This window comes from Silurus aristotelis (genome assembly GCF_946808225.1).
Source record: "Silurus aristotelis genome assembly, chromosome: 29".
Classification (NCBI taxonomy): domain Eukaryota; kingdom Metazoa; phylum Chordata; class Actinopteri; order Siluriformes; family Siluridae; genus Silurus; species Silurus aristotelis.
The window spans coordinates 2752232-2778278 of record NC_139602.1 but is presented as its reverse complement, the minus strand read 5'-3'; the positions used below and the strand labels follow the sequence as shown (position 1 = coordinate 2778278).

The following is a 26047-nucleotide window of genomic DNA, read 5'->3' as shown; positions in this document are numbered from 1 at the left end:
AATAAAAACAGAATGCAATTTGCAATTCCCATAAATCTATAGTTTATTCACAATAGAATATATAAAACATCAAATGTTGAAACTGAGGAAGGATGAAATAAGATCATTTCAAATTGATGGTTGTAACACTTAAAGTTGTGACGGGGCAACAAAAGTTTGGAAAAAGCGATAGTTATTAACATTAAACACTTAAAAAAATATTTTGCAACTAATTAAAATAATTAACAGGTCAGCAGGATGACATTGTAAATAGTGTATTTTAGCGAGGCAGAGTCTCTCAGAAGCTTAGATTTGCAGAGCTTCACCAATCTGTGAAAGACTGTCTGTCTAAAAGTTGTGGAACAATTTTAGAATAATGTTCCTCAATATCTCCTCATTTACAGCACAAAATATCAGCAAAATCATGGCTATCCACAAATGCAGGTTAAAACTCGTTCACGCATGCCTTCTTCGTGCATGATAATCATCCAGAAACATCCTCTGTAGGCCAAAGCTCTTTTAAAATGTACTGAGGCAAAGTGGAATACTGTTCTGTGTTCAGACAAATCAAAATTTTGCTGATTGACCACTGCTGAGGGTGTTCTGGACTTTTTTTTCCTTTGTCTCAATTCTTTAATAAGAACAAATTTAGCAAATTTGAAATGGAAAATAATAGAAACTCAACATTTATAAAAGTGAAACAGAATTCTTGGATCCTAAGAAAGTATGGCTAAATTATTTCAGAACAATACATTTAAATTTAAAAATATATATAAAACATGGAAAAAGATAACTAACAAGGAAGCTCCAGCCTTCAGAGACCCCGAGTTACGATTCCCCAGCATCTACTAAAACAAACAAAAAAAGGAAGAAGGAAAGGAAACAATCTCACTCAACTAACTTGACTTTCTTGCCTGTGTAGATACATGTATTTCAATTAACTTATACAAATCAAACCCAAATAAATTAAAATATAACAGATTGTCACCCGAATGGTCAAGCATCTAGTCGAGCTAGTCGAGCTCTTCTTTTGGTAATAAAGCACAATAAAGGGATATGTGCTGAGAAAAGGTTACAAGGGGACATGACTGAAGAGATACGAGACAGACTCGCAGTTGTGGGTCCTCCGAATAGCTTCTGCAAGGATCATTGAAATGTCGATGACCTGTATTTTAGGACAATGCTTCATCTTCTCTTCCTGTGGAATGGTGTTGGTCACGACTACAGCTTCAAAGCAGGCATTGTTGATGCGCGATATGGCAGGCCCTGAGAAAATGCCATGAGTAAAGATGGGATACACCTTGGTGGCACCAGCTGATAATAGCTTGTTAGCGGCATGGCAGACGGTGCCACATGTGTCAGCCATGTCGTCGACTAAGACAGCCACGCGGTCTTTCACGTCTCCCACCAACACCATGTGATCCACCTCATTAGCCTTGTTTCTTTCTTTGTGAATGAGGGCAAAGTCAACATTCAGTCGATCAGCTATAGACGTGACCCTTTTAGCTCCTTCAGCATCTGGAGAGACAATGGTGCTGTTTTTCCATTCGGGAATATTTTCCTTAATCCACTTCAGCACAGCAGGCTCAGCATACAGGTTATCAACAGGTATGTCGAAGAAGCCCTGTATCTGAGAGGCATGCAGATCCATGGTAATAATATGATCTGCTCCTGCGACAGACAGCATGTTGGCCACCAGCTTGGCAGAGATTGTCGCTCGGCTATTATCCTTCTTGTTTTGCCGAGCGTAAGGGAAACATGGGATGACTGCGGTGACACGGGAAGCTGATGCTATCTTGCAGGCGTTAATCATAATCAGCAACTCCATCAAGTTGTTGTTGATCTCGCCACAGCCACTCTGCACAATGTACACGTCCTCGCCATGTACACTTTCTCCGATCTCCACACATGTTTCTTGGTTACTGAATTTTTTTGTGACGACCTTCCCTAACACGAGTCCGAGCCGGTCGGCTATTTTCTGAGACAAATCCTGATGGGAGCTCCCGCTGAAAATCTTAATATTCGGCATTGTTTCGTGTTCCAGGGCCTGACGTGGTGCACAACCGAGAGTGTCAGGACAGAAAGTCTTCTCTAGAACAATGACTTCCGCTTGAGCAGACTGAGGCTGGTGTGTCGGTCCGATTGTATCTAGCTGATGCTGAATCCCCTTGTTAACGTCTTTCCGCTATAGTTGTATTGTCGACTCTCCGATGGCGCGCAAGATCTCATACACAGACACACGCCTTCTGGCCTTTAATACTCTTGATGGAGAACAGTGCACTGTGATGTCATAGGTAACCTGTCATGGTTGGTAAACTGTATGTCTGCCTCTAGTGGTGAAGCGTGGAAATTCACCTGAATGGAAATCCTTTCTTAAAGAATAAAAAAAAACAATTATCTGTTGTTCAAAATTTTCAACTGTTGGTAATGAGTTTTGAAAAAAAATATAATACACTTTAATATATTTGTCAATAAATATGCTTTAAAATTTCTCTCAATAGTCCATTATTCTTCCTTTCAAAGAGTTGCTGTGGTAAGGTCCCCTGGTGGTCTAGTGGTTAAGATGCAGCGCTCTCACCGCTGCGACCCGGGTTCGATTCCCGGTCAGGGAACCATCCCCAGCCACTCTCAGTGCCGGTCCCAAGCCCGGATAAATTGCGGAGGGTTGCGTTAGGAAGGGCATCCAGCGTAAAACATATGCCAAATCAAACGTGCGGAGGATCCGCTGTGGCGACCCCTAACGGGAGAAGCCGAAAGAAACTATATAAAGAGTTGCTGTGGCACCGATTGAAAGTTTACATTCGAGTTTCTATCCAATCAGATTTCAGCAGTCATATCATGTAGTTTAGTAAGGCTTTTTTTTTCTTTCTTAGAATAAACTTCATGTTTCTTGAAGCTGACTGGGATTTGCCCACTCCATTAACTTGAATGAAGGTCTAGTAAACAATTTTAAAGCTAATATTTATCAGTGTTAGTAATATAATAATTGTTTGGATCAGGAAGACGAAAGACTTCATCTATGTTCTGAAAACAAAAGAAAAAATTACAAAACAACAAATGGACCCACGTTTACAGTGGCACAATATTATGACGGCTCCAGTCCCAAAAGCGTTGAAAGGTCAGAGGTCAGCCAGGCTGTCATGAGTTGCTTAAGGTCTGTCTTTTTCTCTGTCCCGATCCGGAGGAGGAGTCAGTTCTTGCAGCTGTTGCTGTTGACTATTCTCTAGTTCCTCCAGTCTCCTCTGCAGCTCTGATAACTCCTGCATGTGCTGCTTCTCCTGTGGGTTTTTGAAGCTGCCCTCAGGTCCTGTAATGAATAAAGAGTTGGGTACAGACATTGAGAGCGTGTGGTTTCTCATCAGCATCTGCCCAAACTCTTTGTGTCTCCTGCAGCTCGGATAGATGTCTACAAAGTTGAGCATGCTCCCCCGCAAACGAGGGATTTTTCTTAGTCATAGAACTCTCAATTTCCAGTTCTTCTATCTTGGCTACCAAAAGCTGTATTTATCCTGCAGTTTCTTCTCCTTAGCCACATTTAGAGTCTTTCTTTTTTTGGGTGAGTGCAGCTTTTTGCATGCGTTGTTTGGCTTGGCTGTACTTCTCTTGCAGTTCTGCCTCTCTTTCCTGGAGTTTGTTTTTCCGCCAACCATTCCACACGTCTTTGCTCTTCAAGGCTCTTCAACGAGCCAGACAAATCATTGTGTGCCTGATGATGCCAATAAAAATGAGAGGGAAACAAGAGCTAAATTTGGGCCTTGAAACACCAAAAATAGAGAAAAAAAATACATTCTCGAACACCGAGACAACTGAAATTAGTCCCAAAGTATCTTACTGCATATACGCTGCTATGTTTGACTGCTGCGCAAAAATTGGAATATTGGAACAATTTTGTCATATGGTCATCATAAGATGGTATATGTATGTATGTGTGTGTGTGGTGTGTGTGTGTGTGTGTGTGTATATATATATAATATATATATATATATATATATAATATATATAATATATATATATATATATATATATATATATATATATACACATATACACACACACACACACACACACACACACGTACGTGTTGATAACGGCGCTATCCGCTGGCAAGGCTTCCAAGGTCAATTCACGCCAGATGTCTTGATAAAATACCTCAGTCAGGCCCAAAAAGGATTCTTTATTTCATTATTTAACATTTAACTAATTGCTGCCGATTGTGACATTTTTAAACAAACAGCAAGTACCAGATGTTCTACAACAAGAACAGACACGTCCTCTTAAAGATGCCTGAACATTTCTATGTCTGGGATGCACAGCTTACGTGCACAGTATATTACCCTCTGAATTCATCTTCTTGTACTGCATGCAGCATTTTATCATCGTTGTTGTCGGTTCTCGTTTTGCCTGTAACAGAGTTTACAAACAGCGCCATCAGGTGGTGAGCTGCTGCATTAATTCCTACAAGAAAATTTTTTTTTCCTTTCGGCTTCTCCCATTAGAGGTCGCCACAGCAGATCATCCGTATTCATGATCTGCATCTTCGATTTGGCATGTTTTTACTCTGGATGCCCTTCCTAACACTACTCTCCCCAATTATCCGGCACTAAGAGTGCACTGGCTTGTGCAACCCTAATGGCTGGGGATGGTCCCCTGACCAGGAATCGAACCCAAGGCCACAGCGGTGAGAGCACCGCGTCATAACCACTAGACCACCAGGGAGCCTCCTTCAAGAAAAAAAAAAATACAAATACAGCAGCTCACTGGAGGCTTGAAAATCGTTTCTCATAGTTTGGCCCCAGAGACGCGGTTTGTTGTTCTTGAGTTTGTTGTGGATAAAATATATAGCTGCCCGGGCTTTTCTTTTAACCTTCCTCTTATGTTAGCTTTCTGTTACTATCTCTTCTGTTAGATTTCCTTATTCATGAAAAGATTGCTTTTAATATTTTTGGTGTGGCCCCCTGGGCCTTTCAATTGAAAAAAAAATGGTAAAATTAACCTCGAGAATTATATAAATAAATAAAAGATTATGTTGCCTGACTATTACTGCGGGGTATTAGAACACATCTCTAAAATAAATTAAAAAAAAAAAAAAAATATATATATATATATATATATATATATATATATATACAGTGGGTACGGAAAGTATTCAGACCCCCTTAAATTTTTCACTCTTTGTTATATTGCAGCCATTTGCTAAAATCATTTAAGTTCATTCTTCTTCCTAATGAATGTACACACAGCTCCCCATACTGACAGAAAAACACAGAATTGTTGACCTTTTTGCAGATTTATTAAAAAAGAAAAACTGAAATATCACATGGTCCTAAGTATTCAGACCCTTTGCTGTGACACTCATATATTTAACTCAGGTGCTCTCCATTTCTTCTGATCATCCTTGAGATGGTTCTACACCTTCATTTGAGTCCAGAAATTTTTGATTATACTGATTGGACTTGATTAGGAAAGCCACACACCTGTCTATATAAGACCTTAAAGATCACAATGCATGTCAGAGCAAATGAGAATCATTAAGGTCAAAGGAACTGCCTGAAGAGCTCAGAGACAGAATTGTGGCAAGGCACAGATCTGGCCAAGGTTCCAAAAAAATTTCTGCTGCACTTAAGGTTCCTAAGAGCACAGCGGCCTCCATAATCCTCAAATGGAAGACGTTTGGGACGACCAGAACCATTCCTAGAGCTGGCCGAAAAGTTGTAGAAAGTCAACCATCACTGCAGCCCTTCACCAGTGGGGCTTTATAGCAGAGTGGCCCGACGGAAGCCTCTCCTCAGTGCAGGACACATGAAAACCCGCATGGAGTTCTCCAAGATGGTGGGAAATAAGATTCTCTGGTCTGATGAGACCAAGATAGAACTTTTTGGCCTTAATTCTAAGCGGTATGTGTGGATAAAACCAGGCACTGCTCATCACCTGTTCAGTACAGTCTCAACAATGAAGCATGGTGGTGGCAGCATCATGCTGTGGGGGTGTTTTTCAGCTGCAGGGACAGGACAACTGGTTGCAATCAAGGGAAAGATGAATGCAGCCAAGCACAGGGATATCCTGGACGAAAACCTTCTACAGAGTGCTTTGGACCTCAGACTGGGCTGACGGTTTACCTTCCAACATGACAATGACCCTAAGCACACAGCTAAAATAACGATGGAGTGGCTTCACAACAACTCTGTGACTGTTCTTGAATGGCCCAGCCAGAGCAATGACTTAAACCCAATTGAGCATCTCTGGAGAGACCTAAAAATAGCTTTCCACCAACGTTTACCGTCCAACCTGACAGAACTGGAGAGGACCTGCAAGGAGGAATGGCAGAGGATCCCCAAATCCAGGTGTGAAAGACTTGTTGCATCTTTCCCAAAAAGACTCCTGGCTGTATTAGATCAAAAGGGGGCTTCTACCAAATACTGAGCAAAGGGTCTGAATACTTAGGACCATGTGATATTTTAGTTTTTCTTTTTTAATAAATCTGCAACAGTGTCAACAATTCTGTGTTTTTCTGCCAATATAGGGTGCTATGTGTACATTCATGAGGAAAAGAAATGAACTTAAATGATTTTAGCAAATGGCTGCAAAATAAAAAAGTGAAAAATTTAAGGGGGTCTGAATACTTTCCGTACCCACTGTATATATTTATTTATTTATTTATTTATTTATTTATTTATTTATTTTAAATCATTAACTATAGTAACATCTATGGTGTTCGGGTCAATTTTGACCCATATATTTTTACAAAAAAAAAAAAAAGATAAAAGATTATTATAATTTATTTATTTTTAAATAGAGCTTTTATTCAAATACAAAATGAAAATCAGAACAAGTAATAATAAAAAAATATAGATTTGCGGTCGACCAACCAATCAAGCAAACCAATGGAAATCAAGTACCAGTTCCAAAAAAAGTATTTGTTTGCAATAACACACGTGTAGGTGTGTGTTTAGACGCATGTGTGGCAAAAATTTGCAGAGATTTTTTTTTCAGTAGGAGCACAATGTCTTTTTGTCCTTATTGCTAGGGCAGACCTGACACCTCTTTCTTTTAGAATCAGGTGGCCTCAGTGGGGTTGTGGCTATTGCTGTGCTGATTGATGTTGAGGCAGGGCTGGCTGAGAAGGATGCTGGTGCTGATGCTCCTTGAGTTGCTGATGGCATGGATAGAGTGCTAGGTGAATTTTGCAGCTCTCTGACCAAGGTTGGGTCTCAGCTTCACTCAATGTGCGTCTCGACTAGGGAACTTCCTAGCTCCTCAAGAAAAAATTTTTGGTTGAGTTCCACCCTAGGTGGATGTGGGTCCACAACACAAATGCATTGTATGCACACACATCTAGGATGTTACAACCATTGGCCATCTCCTGGTCATTCGTTGGCAAGTGTAGGTGACAGTCAGCTTATCCAGGTTGTCCACTCCTCCTTTGTTTTTATTATAGTCCAGGATAAGTATGGGCTTTTTTCTCACTTCCTGATGACACAGCTGCATCTTTGTGAAAAGTGGAAATAAGTACCACATTTATTTATTTATTTATGGACAATATAAAACAACAGAGGTGTAGTCCGTAAAAGCAAATTTTGCTTTTACAGACTACACCCCCCCCCCCCCCAATCAAAACATGTCTTGATGTCACTTACTCTCATTACCGCAAACCTAGTGGTCCCAGGGGTCTTTTTGATGACATTTGCAGCAGTTACCCTGCCTTGTAATTTAGGAGGTACTGAGCTTCAGCTGATGTTACCATTTTTGGATTTTAATGTTTCAGCAGGAGCGGAAGCAGCTTCAGCATCGGCGACCTCCCCATCAGATGTGTCTGTGTCTTCTGGTTACTCTACATTGTCTTCCTTCTCAGAAACCTGCTCATCTGTATCGTGATGCTTCTCTGTGTCGTCTGCCTCATTTTCAGCAAAGGGATGATCGAGAGCTTGGCTTCTCGTTTTTTATATGCAACCTGGAGATATGCACTCTGCAAGTCACCAACTCTAAACTGAATTGGTCTTATGCATGTCTTACATGTCTGGACATGTCCGTTTTGTTTGTTTGTTCGGGGAAGGCGACAAACAGGCAACGAGAGAAGCCCCTAACTAAAGCTTACAGGGTTGGAAGTTAGTTGACTGTATAAGTGAGCTGACAGTTTGTCTATGATTTCAGTTTTGGCACTAATTATTGTTTCAAAATGTTTAATATAATGAAACAAATTTATGTAGTACTTCTGTGCATATAAACCTAAAAACGGGCCGACCCTAACCCAAGAGGAAGGAACCCCGTTGGACGAGCATAATTCGTTCTTGAAAATTGCTCGCAGGCCCATTTGCTCGTACTTTCGAACTGATTTTCCCCATAAGAATGAATGTAAAAGTGATTTAATCCGTTCCGAGATCTCATTCGATCGCTTATTTCTGCACTTAAAAAGTAATTGTAGCCTATTTTAACAAACAAATACACCGCAAATTACCGTAATGTAAACATAATTTAACACTTACTGTCAGGGAGCTCCCTGATTCTTCTCCAGTGCGTGCCCCGCCCGCACACACACCTAACTCTCGTTTAGCACTCATCACCCAACCATATATAAACCCCTCATTCACCCTCACTCGCTGTTTGTTATTATCAATGGTTTGGCTGTACATGTCACGATTCTCCCGTGCTTGTGGTTAGCGGCGCGCATCTCCTACGTGCTCCTTTGGATATTACACAGACTGCTTCTCAATAAACTTTGTTTGCTTTGACTTCGGCTTCCGCCTCTGTTTCTCGCATTCTTACCCATGTGGTAGTGGTTGATTGCGAGTGTGAGATGCACATCACGCTCGTAACCTCCTCGGTTTCCATGGTATTTCTATTTACTTTCGTTTTCACAGCACAATCACTGATTTACTTGGGAGACATTTTTCAAGATTTCTAGTGAAATAAAAATATTAAACTAAAAAAAGTTTAAAACAACGAGAGCGACCGAGTGATACGTCATTAACTAAGAGACTGATGCGACCCTCCGCCGAAAACGGGGAACCGGCAGCGTGGGTTTGCTCGTGCCTTCGAAATTTGCTCGTGAAGCAGGGTAAAATTTTGCGAGCAAGTTTGCTCGTACAATAGGTAACTTTATTTCGGCTTCTCCCATTAGGGGTCGCCACAGCAGATCATCCGCATGTTCGGTTTGGCACGTTTTTACGCTGGATGCAACCCTCCCCATTTATCCGGGCTTGGGACCGGCACTAAGAGTGCACCGTAAGCTTGTGCAACCCTAATGGCTTGGGTAGGTTCCCTGACCGGGGATCGAACCCAGGCTGCAGCGGTGAGAGCACCGCATCCTAACCATTAGACCACCGTCAATATCGCTATCGGATGCTTATGATCTTCAGGCCCTCAGGCAGCACAGCATTTAAACCAGCCATGATTGGAAATGCAAATCACAGCATGCGCTTATTAACACCGCCAGAAGTCATTGTCTGTAAACACAGTTTGCCATGTCATCCACAAATGCAGGGTAAAACTCATTCACGCATGCCTTCTTCGTGCATGATAATCATCCAGAAACATCCTCTGTAGGCCAAAGCTAATTTAAAATGTACTTAGGCAAAGTGGAATACTGTTCTGTGTTCAGACAAATACAAATTTTGCTTAGTGATGGTGTTCTTGCCTTTATTTATTTATATATATATATATATATATATATATATATATATATATATATATATATATATATATATATATATATATATATATATAATTTTATTAATTTTTTTTTGTCACAGTTCTTTAATAAGAACAACTTAAGCAAGTTTGAAATGAAAAATAATAGAAACTCAACATATATAAAATTAAAACATAATACTTGATGGATTCTAAGAAAGTATGGCTAAATTATTTCAGAACAATACATTTAAATAAAAAAAAAAAAAAACATGGAAAAAGAAAACTACCAAGGAAGCTCCAGCCTGCAGAGACCCCAAGTTACGATCCCCCAGCGTCTACTAAAACAAACAAAAAAGGAAGAAGGAAAGTGTTAGTGTTAAGATGGTTTTCACACTATCTCACACACATCCCTTTGTCTGTTCAGTGTCTATAGAATATTTACGATGTTAGTCTTTAAGGTAAACAGGGAGTCTTATCTGGGCTCACACATCTCCGGCTAGTATATCCTCTTGTCTAAACAGGAAACAAGTTTAGGACAGCTTTTTCTCTGTATGTATATATACGTTCTGCTACCTGCAATAAACAGAAGAAGAACATGCATTCTGTGTGCTGTGTATTTCTTCTTCCCTGATATCAGAAAGGCACCACGGGCATAGCAGGTCGTATGGAAAACCCCTACAAGAATTAAGTTTCGTTTGGGCATGATAAAAATCTAACAGTTTTGGTGTCAGAAGCGAGATACTTTCGGCAATATCCAAAAAGGGAAATCACGCATCAAGGTAAGTTTTAAGATACTTCCTTGTTTGCGGGGATTGTCCCGTATGCCAGCCAATAGGGCTGCATATGTGTTCGTGTCTTGGTTATGCATTGATTGTTTAATTAATGATAATTTCCTTTGGTGGGATGATTTTGTCGCGACATTGGTTTCCTCACCTTAGATGTAAGATGCAAGATTAGAAGACGTTTTTTATGGTCTGTCTAATATAGGTGATATTGTCTGAAGTATCCGAAAGAATCCACAATAATTTATATGCCCGAAAAAAATAGATAAATGAAAAATTAATTGTTTAAAAAAAAAAAAAAAAAAAGTGAGAGAAAAGAGAATAGGAACTAAAGGAAAACGGACATTTTGAAAAGGCTTTTAAAATTTTTCAAAAGACTTCAATCTTGTTTTGGCTTTATAGTCTATTTTTTTCTCCTAACTTACAAAATTTGTGATCCAATTGGATAGACTGGATTGCCTTTTTTGTTTGAAGACTGCGATCAACCTGGTGATACTTTTTCCTAGAGATTTAGATGCTGCTAGAGGTTTTTACTATGCTCCAGGTTTTGTTAACCCGTTATGCTCTGCACTGCAACAGGAAGTGGTGCATTCCAGCCTCAGCACAAAACTCAAGGAGGAGGTCCTAGGAAAAAGGGGACGTTCATCTATTAGGGAATAGATAGATTTCCAATTTCATGTCCTGTAACTCACCTTTTGCCTGTGGTGACACCGACTGGTACTAATTTTTGTCGTAGCTTTACAATAATTCCAAACTCGCCTTTAAACCTTTTAGAAAGAGATATGATGCACAAAATGGGAATGGAAATTCTGTTTTTTGAAACCAATGTTTCACTGTCTTTTTCTTCTGTCCTCATGCTCTCAACCGAGCCACAGAGGTCCTGCCTGATGAACCAAATTTAGGTGAAGTTAACCCTAAATTATGGGCCTCTCTCAAAGATGAGGCAGGTTTAATCCAGGTAAAACCGTATCATGCACTCATAAAACAAACCATCCAATTTTTGTTAAACAATATCCACTGTCGAAAGAGAAGAATGTTGGCATTGCTCCAGTTATTGACAATTTATTGTCACAAGGTGTTTTGATCGAGACACATTCACCGTAAAACACAGATTAATCCCGTCTTGAAGGCAGATAAGAAATGCTGGAGGTTAACACAAGATTTACGTGAGATTAATAAAATAGTTATTCCGTTAGCTCCTTCGGTGCCCGATGTAGCTACCATTGGTAACTCTATACCAGCGGCTCACAGATTTTTTACTGTGATTGATCTTTGTTCTGCTTTTTTCAGTGTCCCTTTGGCCTTAGAGACGCAGACGCTTTTCACATTTACCTATAGGGGACGTCAATTCACCTGGACCCGTCTTCCTCAGGGTTTTGTTGACTCGTCAGCTGAATTATGCTAAACCTTTTCACCTCTATGTGCACGAACGTGGTGGTACGGCTGCAGGGATCCTAGCCCAGGAACACGGTGACAGATATCGCCCTGTTGCGTATCTTTCCAAATCTTTAGACAACATAGCACAAGGGTTGCCTTTGTGCTTGCGTGCAGTGGCTGCTGCGACTCTGATGGTCTGGGATGCTGAGAAAACGGTGCTGTCACATCCTTTAATACTGTACACCTCACATCAGGTAACAGCTATTTTACACAACATATGACAGCACAACGTAGATCTGGTTATGAAACCACACTCTTGGCAACGGAAAACTTAACTATTAAGGCTTCTTCTAAGCCGCATTCAGCTGTAGTAGCTTTGCGTGATCTGCTAGATGATATTGACTTAGATGGTTTTGAAGACGCACATGATTGCCTTGAACACATTGAACAAGAGACCTCTTGTAGGCCCGATCTTTTAGATACGGCCCTGGAAGAGGGGGATTGTCTATATGTAGATGTTCATGTTCAAAACCTTCTGATGATGTGTATTTATGTGGATATGCGGTTGTAAGATTACCTGATGTAATAGTTGAATCTAAATCATTACCATACACATCAGCATAAGCTGCAGAGTTGGTTGCACTAACAAGAGCATGTCAGTTGTCTGAAGGTAAAGTAGTGACTATATACACTGATTCTAAGTATGCTTATGGTGTTGTGCATGATTTTGCCAAAACATGGAAGCAAAGAGACTTTAAAACAGCTGATGGAAAGCCCATAGCACATTTTAATCTTATAGACGACTTTTTAAAAGCTCTTTAACTCCCTGCCAAAGTGGCCATAGTTACACATATGCCACCTGTAGGAAATTTGAGATACCTGTTGGTTAAAGTTGAACAGATAGAACAGATCTGTATAGTTATACAGATTCAGTAAGTGGCCAGAAGCATTTGCATGTGCGACAGAGAATTAACAAAAGAGATCATCTCTAGGTTTGGTATTACTAGTGTGATTAAAAGTGATAACTGCACACCTTTTGCTTCTAAAGTAACACAACTTTTGGCCTAAGAAGCCTACCTAAGTGAGTATTCAGGGCTGAAACAGTTGAGAGCCCACGGAAAGATCCTTTCTTTATAGTAGAAAGGGGGCCACCGCCGGGGTGAAGATCTGACTCACTGTTCTGACTCATCTGAACTGTTTAGTTTAGCTTAACCTGATACCTGCTCTAGGTCTAATTTCTATAACAATATGTGCATAGTTGTAACTAGACTCAGAATTTTTCTTATTCTCTTGAACACATTATTCAGAGAGTAGACTGTTGCGTATACCTTATAATACTGCTAATAGACATTTTAAACAAGCACTGAGAAACAAATGTCTCATGATGTCTTGGAGAACGTGAAACAACTGCTGAACAAAGTTTGTTTACAAGTGTTGAACACTATATTGTTTTAGGAATGATTCTTGTATTGATTGTTGGAATTGTACTTTGTATGTTGCCATGTTTGATGACGATGGTAAGACAGGCCATAAAGGCCTCGATTGGAGTGGTGATGATGAAGGATTATATGCATGTAGGAAAATAATGAAATGGAATCAGTATGCTTTTGTTTGTCTTTATCTTTTCATTTGCAGTTTGTCACCGATTCTGTTCCAAGGATGAACATCCTATGTTTTGGTGTGTGATGGTAAATCATAAATGATTTAAAGTGGCCATTGTTAGTGTTAAGATGGTTTTCACACTATCTCACACACATCCCTTTGTCTGTTCAGTGTCTATAGAATATTTACGATGTTAGTCTGTAAGGTAAACAGGGAGTCTTATCTGGGCTCACACATCTCCGGCTAGTATATCCTCTTGTCTAAACAGGAAACAAGTTTAGGACAGCCTTTTCTCTGTATGTGTATATATACGTTCTGCTACCTGCAATAAACAGAAGAAGAAGAACATGCATTCTGTGTGCTGTGTATTTCTTCTTCCCTGATATCAGAAAGGCACCACGGGCATAGCAGGTCGTATGGAAAACCTCTCCAAGAATTAAGTTTCGTTTGGGCATGATAAAAATCGAACAGAAAGGAAACAATCTCACTCAACTAACTTGACTTTTCTTGCCTGTGTAGATACATGTATTCCAATTAACTTATACAAATCAAACCCAAATAAATTAAAATGTAACAGATTGTCACCCGAATGGTCAAGCATCTAGTCGAGCAAGTTGGAACCCGTGTAAGGTACTAAACAGAATGCGTTTAAGACTAGGAACTAAATGTTCACAGTCTTTTTAAAGACTTGCTAGAATCCTCAACTAGTGATGAACAGCTCAGACAGGTACACTGGGTGCCAGGATTTCACAGAAGGCTAATTTTCTTTGGGGTCTCAATCAGTTTACTGAGGTCTTGGGGTCAGGCTTCCTTGTTTCTTTCTTTCTTCTTTTGGTAATAAAGCACAAAAAAGGGATATGCACTGAGAAGAGGTTACAAGGGGACATGACTGAAGAGATACGAGACAGACTCGCAGTTGTGGGTCCTCCGAATAGCTTCTGCAAGGATCATTGAAATGTCGATGACCTGTATTTTAGGACAATGCTTCATATTTTCTTCCTGTGGAATGGTGTTGGTCACGACTACAGCTTCAAAGCAGGCATTGTTGATGCGCGATATGGCAGGCCCTGAGAAAATGCCATGAGTAAAGATGGGGTACACCTTGGTGGCACCAGCTGATAATAGCTTGTTAGCGGCATGGCAGACGGTGCCACATGTGTCAGCCATGTCGTCGACTAAGATAGCCACGCAGTCTTTCACGTCTCCCACCAACACCATGTGATCCACCTCATTAGCCTTGTTTCTTTCTTTGTGAATGAGGGCAAAGTCAACATTCAGTCGATCAGCTATAGACGTGACCCTTTTAGCTCCTCCAGCATCTGGAGAGACAATGGTGCTGTTTTTCCATTCAGGAATATTTTCCTTAATCCACTTCAGCACAGCAGGCTCAGCGTACAGGTTGTCCACAGGTATGTCAAAGAAGCCCTGTATCTGAGGGGCATGCAGATCCATGGTAATGATATGATCTGCTTCTGCGATAAGCAGCATGTTGGCCACCAGCTTGGCAGAGATTGGCGCTCGGCTCTTATCCTTCTTGTCTTGCCGAGCGTAAGGGAAACAGGGTATGACTGCGGTGACACGGGAAGCTGATGCTATCTTGCAGGTGTTGATCATAATCAGCAACTCCATCAAGTTGTCGTTGATCTCGCCACAGCCACTCTGCACAATGTACACGTCCTCGCCACGTACGCTTTCTCCGATCTCCACACGTTTCCTTGTTACTGAATTTTTTCAAGATGACCTTCCCCAACTCGAGTCCCAGCCGGTCGGCTATTTTCTGAGACAAATCCTGATGGGAGCTCCCGCTGAAAATCTTAATATTCAGCATCGTTTCGTGTTCCAGGGCCTGACGTGGTGCACAACCGAGAGTGTCAGGACAGAAAGTCTTCTCTAGAACAACGACTTCTGCTTGAGCAGACTGAGGCTGGTGTGTCGGTCCGATTGTGTCTAGCTGAATCTTGTTAACATCTTCTCCGATAAGGCACGAGATCTCACACACAGACACACGCCTTCTGGCCTTTTATACTCTTGATGGAGAACAGTGCACTGTGATGTCATAGGTAACTTTTCATGGTTGGTAAACTGTATGTCTGTCTCTAGTGGTGAAGCGTGGATATACAACTGAATGGAAATCCTTACTTACAGAAAAAAAAATAAAACATTTAACTGTTGGTAATGAGTTTTGAAAATACATATAATACATTTTAATATTTTTGTCAATAAATATGCTTTAAAAATTTCTCCCAATAGTCCATTATTTTTCCTTTTATAGAGTTTCTGTTGCTGTGGCACCGATTGAAGGTTTACATTCGAGTTTCTATCCAATCAGATTTCAGCAGTCATATCATGTAGTTCAGTAAGGCTTTTTTTTTCCTTAGCATAAACTCCATGTTACTTGAAGCTGACTTGGATTTGGCCACTCCGAAGTCCATCTAGCAGGCGTCCAATAACATCGACATAATGATGCCATTAAGAGGTTAATTCCTTCATTCAGGACACCCCTAAAGGCCTGGTTGTGAAATGCATGACCCGATATTGGTAACCACTGTATTTTACCTCCAAGTCCAGTTGAGAGAATTTGATTCACAAATTCTAGGTGGTGAAAAAAAAATATTGGTATCGAGGACAATTAGGAGGTCCTCGTATTGCCTCTGATCTGGAGATCATAAACACGAACATATTACAGACATACATTTTACTCATAAACTACTCATTATATAAACGCTTCAACTTTGATAAGAAATTTTTATTCAAGGAAGATTATTATTTATTGAATTATATTATTTACTTATTTAGGACACAAAACCTTGTGTGTTGGTGGAGCTCAGTTGCCAGGTCGACGTCAATGCTGGCCAGGTGCAAATCTTCAGCGATTCGCATTCAAACACTCATAAAACATTTTTCTTTAAAGGTTCGCGCCATCTTTCAAATAATTCTTATTTGAGGTGTCCCTGTATAATACTCTATAAAATGTATAAAATTACTATATAAAAGTCATTTTACTGTGTACTTTTTAAAAAAAGAATTAAAGGCAAATTCACTCCAAACATCAGTGCAATTTTTAATCATCTTCCATATTCAAACACCCATTCAACATTTTCCTTTATAGGTTTGCTCAATCTTTTAAATCATTCTTATTTAGAATTTCAATGTCTATTATTTTCTTGACACTTGTTCGCGGTTCCAGGATTCATCCTTTAGTGTTGTTCTCTTCACATCTTTATTACACACACACCATATCCTCCAGCCAAATACCGTTGACACTCTAGTACCCCAAGTGCGCATACCCTATCTATGGCAAACCCCCAAAGGGGAAAAATGGATTACACACATACAATGAGCGCCAGTTGATCCAAAATTTGTGCAGCATAACAGAATTAAATAAAGTCTGTTACACTTTTTATATCAAATTTTAGTCACGGTTTTTTCCCCCATATCTGTGACATCACTAATTCAATTGGCAATTAAAAAAAAAAAAAATCCTGGATAAAAAACATAGTAGTTTTGATCAGAACTGAGGTTGATTAACAGATTTAAGTGAAAAAAGTGGAATAAAATATTGATCTTATATATTTTTACAGCACTTATACTTAGTGGCTTTCTTCAGCCCGAACAACACCACAGGATGAACAGTAAAACCACGTTGGACTGTGGGTTTGCTCGTGCCTTTGATATTTTGCCAGTAAGGTCGCTCGTATCTTCGTTTGCTCGTACAATAGGGTTTTACTGTATTTGTATAAAGTGAAAACTGCTGACGTAGCAAAATGTTTACCATCATTTTTCAAAACATTTGTCAAAGTAAATTTTTTCACAAAGAATCATTCCATTAGCTGAAACACATGTAAAGTTATCAGCAAAAAAAATAATCAAGTGTCTGAAAAAATAATCTGAACTTCGTTTCCATCTTGCTAAGATAAATTCTTTACCATTAAAAGTACTCTAATGTGCTCCTCTTTTCACCCAAACTTTCAATTATAAATTGTTTTTTACACCACTTGGATTAAAAAAGTGTCAATTTTATGTCAACATTTTATTTTGAGATTTGTGAGTGTTTCAGTCTGAACTTCAGTTCAAACTTGAACATAGTATTAGTATATATATATATATATATATATATATATATAATTATCCATATTTAATGTGTTGTTTTTAATAATAAATTGTTATATATTTTTTGTTTCAATGCTTACATGAAGTTTAAAATGTGAAGTTGTCATTGAAACTGTATCTGAAAAAGAAAAAAAAAAATGTATGTAAATAAATGGCTAAAGAAAGTTTTTTTCGGGTTCTTAATGTCTGGAGATTCTTCTTATTATTGTTATTATTATTATTATCAATATTATTAATATTATTCTTTTATCAGAGTTCCTTAGCTCTGCAAGCTTGCATAACTTTTTTTAGCAAATTTACGAATTGAAAGAATGAATGATAACAATACCTTTAATTTGTTAAAAATACATTTAATGCGGTCGAACATCCGCAAACCGGTTCCTGTATTTCCATTAATTTTAGCTCTGCTATAATCATTTCCTCCCCAGCCTCTATTCTTGTCTTTCCTTGAAATAAAGCCTAAACAAAGCAAAAAAGCAGCTTGTAATGTTACAGAGAAATCCTAAAGCAGTGAAGACATCCCCATGTGTGACTTCTGTCTATATAAAAAACAATGACATTAAACGAGCCTGTTGAAAAATCCTCGCAACCAAATCAGTGTCAATCTTATAGGAAAAGAATCCACAATTTCAGACCCAAAGCATTAAAGAATTCAACAAAGCTGGTTTATAACTGATATCTTTAATGTGTTCATGCATTCGCTAACATGAAATTACTTCCAGAGAAGCCAAAAACAATTAATGAGGCCAGAAATAATTTAGAATTGAAGATGTTCAGCAAATAGATAAAGAACCAGCTGAATGTCTGGTGATACAAATTCAGTCATTAAAAAGAATGTGCCTTTATTAAGTGAATTAGGTGTAAAATTGGCAGCAGAGGACAGATAATCTGTTTCAGGTGATGAGTAAATGCAGTCTTTGTTGCTGAGTCTGGATCAGAGCAGGGTTCATTGGGAATAAGGCCTCATGAATATCTAGGTGAGACATGCTTCCAGGGTGAAAACTCAGGCCTGTAAACACACCAGAAGTTTGAATAAAAATACATGTAGTGTCCATCTAGGGGCAGCAGTAGAACACTGAGAGAAGAATAGAGGGTAGGGGGAATGTTACAAGAACAATTAAGGGTTAGAGGTATATTAAGAACACATAACACAAAAAAGTCTTCTTCTTCTGGGTATCAGATGTGATTAATTATTTATTGCATTTTTTTACTATTGAATTTGAAATACATTCCAAAAAACATAATTGTGTTTAATTTATTCTTTGTTTAACTCCGCAGTTAAGAAACACTTGCCGTTGATATACAGAGATTTGCTGGAAGGTGAATTTATGTGAAAACCAAATGAATTTTGGAAAATAGTCCACTGTTCAGACCTGTGTGTTAAAAAACAATGTGCAACTATAAGGACTGTTGTAAAAAAATACACAAAAGCCAGGTTAAAAACACACTCACATTCCTTCTAAGATTCCACAATCATCTTTTTTATTTTGACAAAAAAATGTCAAAAACAAGAACTTCTATATCAGCCTTTTTACACGAAACAGTTTTCTTACCAAGAATTTCTTACCCTGGTACAAGAATAATAACTCATAAGATATAAAACAAACACTGAAACATATAATGAACGTGTTAGTGAATAAAAGGCAATACCCTCAGTAGTAAAAAAAAAATCCCACATGCATATGCGTGAATCTGTCATTTAATTGTAACATGTATAAAATTCACAAAACAACTGAATATAGACAATCTTGTGCTTGCTATAATATATGTTCTCAGCATCACTGTAATATACAAGAATGTGTCTATATACATTTCATTCATTTTGTATTCTAGAATACTGGTATATTTACTTCCAGTCTTCTCCAGCTGGGTCAGTTAAGTAGCAAGTGTCAGTAAGAGCGATATATAAAGCAGAATTAGACACAATCGAAAAGAAAAAGACACAAAACACACACACACACACACGCACACGCACACAGATACACGCACACGCACACACACACACACATATACATATATATATATATATATATATATATATATATATATATATATATATATATATAAATATATATATAAAGTATCTTCTGCTGCTTCTGTTATATATATATATATATATATATATATATATATATATATATATAACAGAAGCAGCAGAAGATACTTTCCTATTACTCACTGTTCAGTGTAATTAAGTGCGGTTATGTGTGTTACCAGAATCAGAATACTTATATACTTCTCACAATTTTCTATTATGAAAATCACCAAGAAACCATTTAATTGCCTGGAAAATCTGAACAAAATAAGCATTTCCATTATCTCACGTTTATTTCTTTTAAGTGTACAGTACATTCTAAATATATTGCGTTCAAAATAGTCTAGTATCCAATGGATTTTGGCTTCTGACCTGCTGAGTATTACTGCACGCATCACGTTATTTCACAAGTGAGTGATAAACAGTCCAGGGTCAAAACACAGGCAAACAATCCAAAAACCAGCAAACAGAACTATGAAGGGCAGAGCAGAAACACAAACAGTCAACAACAAAAAAACACAGTTTAGCGCAGAACAGGGAGCAGGATCAGAATCTGGCCCCGAGCTAAAGTTTTGTGTGTCCTTAAATACCGGGAGGCGTGCTGTGTGCCCGGAAGATCCTGACAGTTTCAGTCTGATTTTTATAATCAGTATTTATTGTCATTTATAACTTGATATTGATGTGTCACAATATATGACTCCTAAATTTAAATTCCCCTTTAGTTATGATAAATGGAGTAAATATTTTATTACATTTGTAACTATAATTCATTTGAAGGATCAGGAAAGTCTGCTTTTACAATAAATATCAACTTTTATTGTGTATTTAAATGTTTTACCTTTAACATAAAGAGTAAAGTATCAAGAATCCACCTGCCACGCCTCCATTTAGATGCTGTCATTGCCTCCGCGTGCTCCCAAGCTCGCAGCGCAAATCATGCACAGCTGAAGCGTGTTACTCAATCACTCCCGGCTCCCATATAAACCGCTCACTCACCCACACTCGCGTTCCGATATTGTATGTGTTCATGTGTGGTCGTGTGTATGCTGCACCTGCTACATACCTTCTCCTCCCGGACTCCTCGCTCACTCCACGGCTGCGTTTTCCTTCCCCAGCGCACCTTGGACTTCCGTCACTTCCTCCGCGCCGCGCTTCCTCCGCGCCGCGCTTCCTCGATAACGCACCGTGGATGTTAATATTGGACTGCCGTTTGCTGGATTATCCCGATCTATGCTGATATTTTTTGTTGGCTCTGCCTTTGTTAAATAAAGTTTTTGTTTGCCGTAACTCCGGCTTCCGCCTCCACACCACGTCTAACAGAATAATGAACCCTTAAAAAGGAATATACGGACAAAAAAAAAAAAAAAGGGGCAAAAAGAAGAAAGGACATGATCGAATTAACGCCGTGGTCCCGGCGCGAGCCGAGCCTCGGAGGTGCGGCAGCCAAGCTCCGCCCCCGGGAAAACCCGGAAGTTATCCCACAGAAGAAGCGAAAATCGCGCTCCACATGTCTCTGCTGCCTGAGGAATCTCTCTCCCTTGCCAGAGAGCTGTGGAGCACGACTGAAGGCAAGGACAGCTCATGCGCCAGGTTCCTCCAGCTTCTCACCAGGGGACTCGGGATAACCACGGCTGATCTCCATCTTCTCTCCCCCGCTTTCGAGAACGCCGCTCCTCATCAGAGTTTTTTAGGAGGTCACCGCGCTGCTCCAGGCCCTCCAGGACAGCTCCGCTCCGCCGAAGGTCCTCCAAGGGATCTCCGCTGTGCTCCAGGATATCCAGGCTGGCTCCGTTTCCTTACAGGACCTCCAGGAGCTCTCCATCCTGCTCCAAAACCTTCGGGTGGGTTCAGCTCTGCTCCAGGTCTCCAAGGAGAGCCCAGCTCCGCTCCAGGTCTCCAGGGAGAGCCCAGCTCCGCTCCAGAGAGTCCCCAAAAGCTCGGTTCCGCTCCAGAGAGTCCCCGAGAGCTCGTTTCCGCTCCAGAGAGTCCCTGAGGGCTCGGTTCCGCTCCAGAGAGTCCCCGAGAGCTCGGTTCCGCTCCAGAGTCCTGAAGGGAGCTCGGCTTCGTCCCAGGACCTCCCGGCAAGCTCCTCTCCGCTCCAGGGTCCCCAGGCGAGCTCCTCTCCGCTCCAGGGTTTCCAGGCGGCTTTCTCTCCGCTCCAGGGTCCCCAGGCGGCTTTCTCTCCGCTCCAGGGTCCCCAGGCGGCTTCCTCTCCACTCCTGGGCTTCAGGCGGCTTCCTCTCCGCTCCTAGGCTTCCAGGCGGCTTCCTCTCCGCTCCTAGGCTTCCAGGAGAGCTCCTCTTCGCTCCCGGTTCCTGAGGAAAGCTTGGCTTTACTCCTGATTTCCGAGGAGAGCTTGGTTCCGTTTCAGAGAGTCCCCGAGAGCCCGGCTTCTTCCCAGGACCTCCAGGCGAGCTCCTCTCCACTCCCGGTCCCTGACGAGAGCTCCTCTTCGCTCCCGGCCCCTGACGAGACTCACCTCCAAAACTGCGAAAGGGAAGTCGTCCTGTTGCCCCTGGGATCCACCAAAGGCGACGATTCGCCCCACAGTCTCCCTAAGGGCGATGCCACCTTTCAGAGCTCTGCTTCACCAAAGGATTCCCCAGAGCTCTCAACTCAGCTCCGGGACTGAGAAAGGGAAGTCGAACTGCTGCCCCTGGCTTCATCCGCAGGGGACGGCTCGCCCCACAGTTTTTCAAAAGGTGACCGCTCGCCCCACGAGCACTCAGAAGACCAAGTCACGTCACAGAGCTCCTCCCACGGCGACGTCTCGCCTATGAGCTCCTCCCTCGGTGACGCCTCGCCTCAGGACCCCTCACGGTGACATCCTGCCTCCAAGCTCCCTGGACGAAGACAGGTCGCTCCTGAGCTCCCTGGAGGGTAAAGTCACACCGATGAACCCTGCCGAGGTCATCACTCAGCCTCTGTGCTCAGTCAGGGGCGTCGCTCCATCTCCGGTCTCCATCCAGAGGGTCTTCCAGCCGGTAAGCCCCGTTGAGAGCTTGGCCCTGCTTCAGGTAGTCACCAGGGTTGTCTCTCCACTCCAGGTCCCCGTGGGTGATGAGGTTCCATTCCAGACCTTCCTGGGCAGCGGCGATCCGTTCCAGGTCGCCGGGGTGGTCATCGCTCAGCCTCAGGTCGCCGCCAGGGACATCATGTCTCTCCAGGTCTCCAGGGTGACCACCTCTCAGCTCCAGACCACCACAGAGGAGGTCACTCAGCTGCCGGTCTCCGCTGCCGCCTCCGCACCACGCCTAACATAAAGTCTCTGTGTTCCTTCTCAGTGCTGCACCTGTAGACTCCATGATCTTCTTCTCTCAGGTCAGATATGAGTAGTGACAGATTAGCAGGAGAAATGTTATTAAACAGCTGATATCTGCCACGGAAGTGTTCATCATTTAACACAGTCCAGTGTCCTGTTCTGAAGGTCTCCCAGGTGAGTTTCTGAGGTTTGGAGTGCAGGTCAGAGCAGGAGCAGGGTAACAGCACTGAACCACCTTTGTGTTGTGTGAATACTGTGCTATTTTCACCAGAAAGAGCACAGCCTACAGAAAAAACACACAAAATATCACAATCTACTAAATACAATATGCAATACAATATTATAAAATGTTTTTAAAAACAACATACAAAAAATTTGAAGAAGAACGAAAAAAATTTTTGTACATTTAAATCTCATATCTCGTTTCTCAGCCCAGTTCCTACAGTAACTACTGTGTGTGTTACACTTTCCTGTGCTCATGTGTGCATTTTTCTTTTAAATCCCAGAGTGAAATGTACACCTGGCAGCTCTGTTTAGACACCATGTTACAACTCCATGTGAAAATAAAGAGCACTTGCAGAAAGTAAAACTACACAATGTGCAGATTTCTTTCACCTGTTTCCAGTTAGTTTTCTACAGTTACTTAAACACATTTCTCATCACTATGATCACTTTTTCAAAATTCTTCACAGTTTTCTTTCCCAGTATGCAGCTCAGGACAGCAGTTAATCTCACATCCATAATGTACTATAACTATCAACCCATCACCTCCAAACCAACTCATTCTGTCTCTAGTCCTCGCTTCCACATTTTTCTTTGCTAGTGCCCCCTACTGTTAGATCGCTAGAACAACATGCCTTCTTGAACATTTATGTAAGAATTGTGCGTGGATAATAAAGTGAGATTATTTCTCTAATAACATTCACGGACACCGACGAGCTCTTTTTTCCTCTGCACACCCCCTAAACGCACCTGCTCCAGAAAAACACTATTTACAGTGTCAAAATACATGGTACGTTATTTCCTAAATTCAAAGCAATCTTTAAATTTAAAATTAAATTCAAACCCTCCAATCACTACAAGCAGCTCACCAACTTACTAATCATCCACACCTGGTCCAAATCAGTCACCACACTATAAAGACCCCGTTTATCCACATGCTCATCGTCCGTTCTACAGCTTAGCCTTACGAACATTCAAGACTGCCCAAACTACTCTGTTTGGTTTTGCTTGGCTTACAAGATTCTGTGTGTTATCTGTTCTCAATCTGCCGCAGTTATACCATTAGTTCAGTTTACCCTAGTTGGGTGCTCTTTTTTTCGTGCTTTCTGCCTTGCCCTTTTGCTTTTAATTAAAAGGCCTTCGTTGAATTCACTTGGTTTCCAGTACGTTCTTACGCCTGACACTCTTACACTAATAACAGCAGATGAACCAGATTTTTTTCGTTTTATGGATTTGCACCAACATCGCTTTAAATCAGGTTTTATACATTAAACCCATCATGAATTTAGAATAAAAAAACTATAAAAATAATCTACAAAAAATAACAAACATCTGAGGGGGATGTATTTTTTTTCCCTATGCATAAGAAGCATTACATGAACTGTTATTATAAGACCCATATATTGGAGACACACACATAAACACAATAATTAAAGATTGTGGTCAGTGACATTATTAAAAAAAAAACAATTGTGGCAGCACGAGTGCATTTTTTGAGTAAGTACTATAACCAATGAAATACTTCATACCTGCCATAAAACCAACTCATTCCACCAGAACAAAACAGTAAAGGTAAGATCATGTTTCACTTCACAACATACACCTTAATTACACCAGAAATACACCATGAACTGGTTAATTCCAGGAACAAAACATACACACACAATTTATCTAAGCCAGTCCACTAACTGTTTGCTCAATTAAATGTACAATTGGTTTTAATAAATTTGCTTTTAAATTAAATTTTTCCTTTAAAACTTAAAAACAAAAATAATCTATAAATGTGAATTCAGTATTAAAACATGCAAGAAGCCAGTGGTAATAAACTGTAACTATTGCATGACGTAGGAAGTGAAGATGATGGTCAGTGACTGAGAGGCAGCAGAAAAAACTATTTCCAGCTAAGACCAGAAAAAATAAGTGATGCACAAGTTACAGGAAAACAACGTTTCTATTAGACTTTATGTGAATTATTGAAGATAATTTCAATTAAACAGAAATTGTGCGAGATATAATTCAGTAAATGTGTAAAAACAGACACTGTAAATAATCTCACTGTAAAATCCTCCTTATTCATTAACCCACCTCTCTTCATCAGTACATTTTACACTGAACTTAATCAGGAAGAAGAAATCCATATGATCAAAGCTAAACAGGTCTCAAAAAGGACTTTATAACACAAGGCATGATGAGTAGATTTACCTTTTGTATAAAAATAATTGCTGTTCTTTGGACAATTTAACTGTAAGTACACAGCTATTAATATTATAACACTGTGGTAACTAAATTTGTTGTTAATGAAACTCTAAATGAGAAACATTTGACAGTGTTTGGGTGGTTGTTCAGGAACAGGGCTGAACTACAGCCTACTGTAAACACAATCTGTACAGAAAATACATTAAATAAACACAAACCAGCTGAACTATGAACTGTATAATATTCTATCTGCTTTCTGTAATAGAAATTAGAAAATATCTTCACTCACCTGCAGCTACATGAAACACAACAGACAAAAGATACAAGCACCTCATCATTACTGCTCCTTCTGCACACACACACCAGTCTATTACAGTGAAATTGTCACACCGAGTTTCTCTCTTATACTGTTTGGTTTTCAGGAAACCTCAACAACCACTATTGTTGACACTAGGATTCCAACACTAAGTTTAAATTCATTGATTTGGTGAAAAATCACATTTTTCTTTTCACATCGCGACGATTTTAGCCGAACAACCGATTTCCTGTTACTGCGCATCTTTTTCAGTCCACTGGTGTATAAAGTCCTGACTCTCACTCTTTACAAAGATAAGAATCAGCAGGCAGAAGGCAGTAAGAAGTTTGGGGTTGACGTGGATGAGACAGAGGGAGTCAGTGATGGAAACATGACTGAGAACAGACCATGATCATCATCATCTTTTCTCTGCTTGTGTTCTATATGTGGATCTTCAGCCTGGATACATTCATTCTGTAACAACATTTTTAATTAGTTTTGTATTATATATATATATATATATATATATATATATATATATATATATATATATATATATA

At 40.2% G+C, this 26047-nt stretch overlaps 2 protein-coding genes and 2 pseudogenes across 4 annotated transcripts in view; 2 read left to right on the top strand and 2 right to left on the bottom strand.

The window, feature by feature from the left end:
* Window positions 1-26047, top strand: part of LOC310722481 (uncharacterized protein) — a 211760-nt gene that overhangs the window by 143097 nt on the left and 42616 nt on the right. The gene's annotated exons all lie outside the window — the stretch shown is intronic.
* Window positions 696-15305, bottom strand: LOC310722584 (ribose-phosphate pyrophosphokinase 1 pseudogene; annotated as a pseudogene). Its single transcript, XR_014538309.1, has 2 exons — window positions 13989-15305; window positions 696-1003 (listed from the first exon to the last, which is right to left on the bottom strand). The product of XR_014538309.1 is annotated as a ribose-phosphate pyrophosphokinase 1 pseudogene (transcript).
* LOC310722585 (ribose-phosphate pyrophosphokinase 1 pseudogene) lies at window positions 1010-2181 on the bottom strand (annotated as a pseudogene). Its single transcript has one exon. The product of its transcript is annotated as a ribose-phosphate pyrophosphokinase 1 pseudogene (transcript).
* LOC310722931 (uncharacterized protein) lies at window positions 22134-22775 on the top strand (the record flags this gene model as incomplete). The annotated part of the gene is made up of 2 exons (XM_083535755.1): window positions 22134-22496; window positions 22560-22775. The coding sequence occupies exons 1-2, from the start codon at window positions 22407-22409 to the stop codon at window positions 22773-22775; spliced, it is 306 nt and encodes a 101-aa protein (XP_083391881.1). The 5' UTR covers window positions 22134-22406.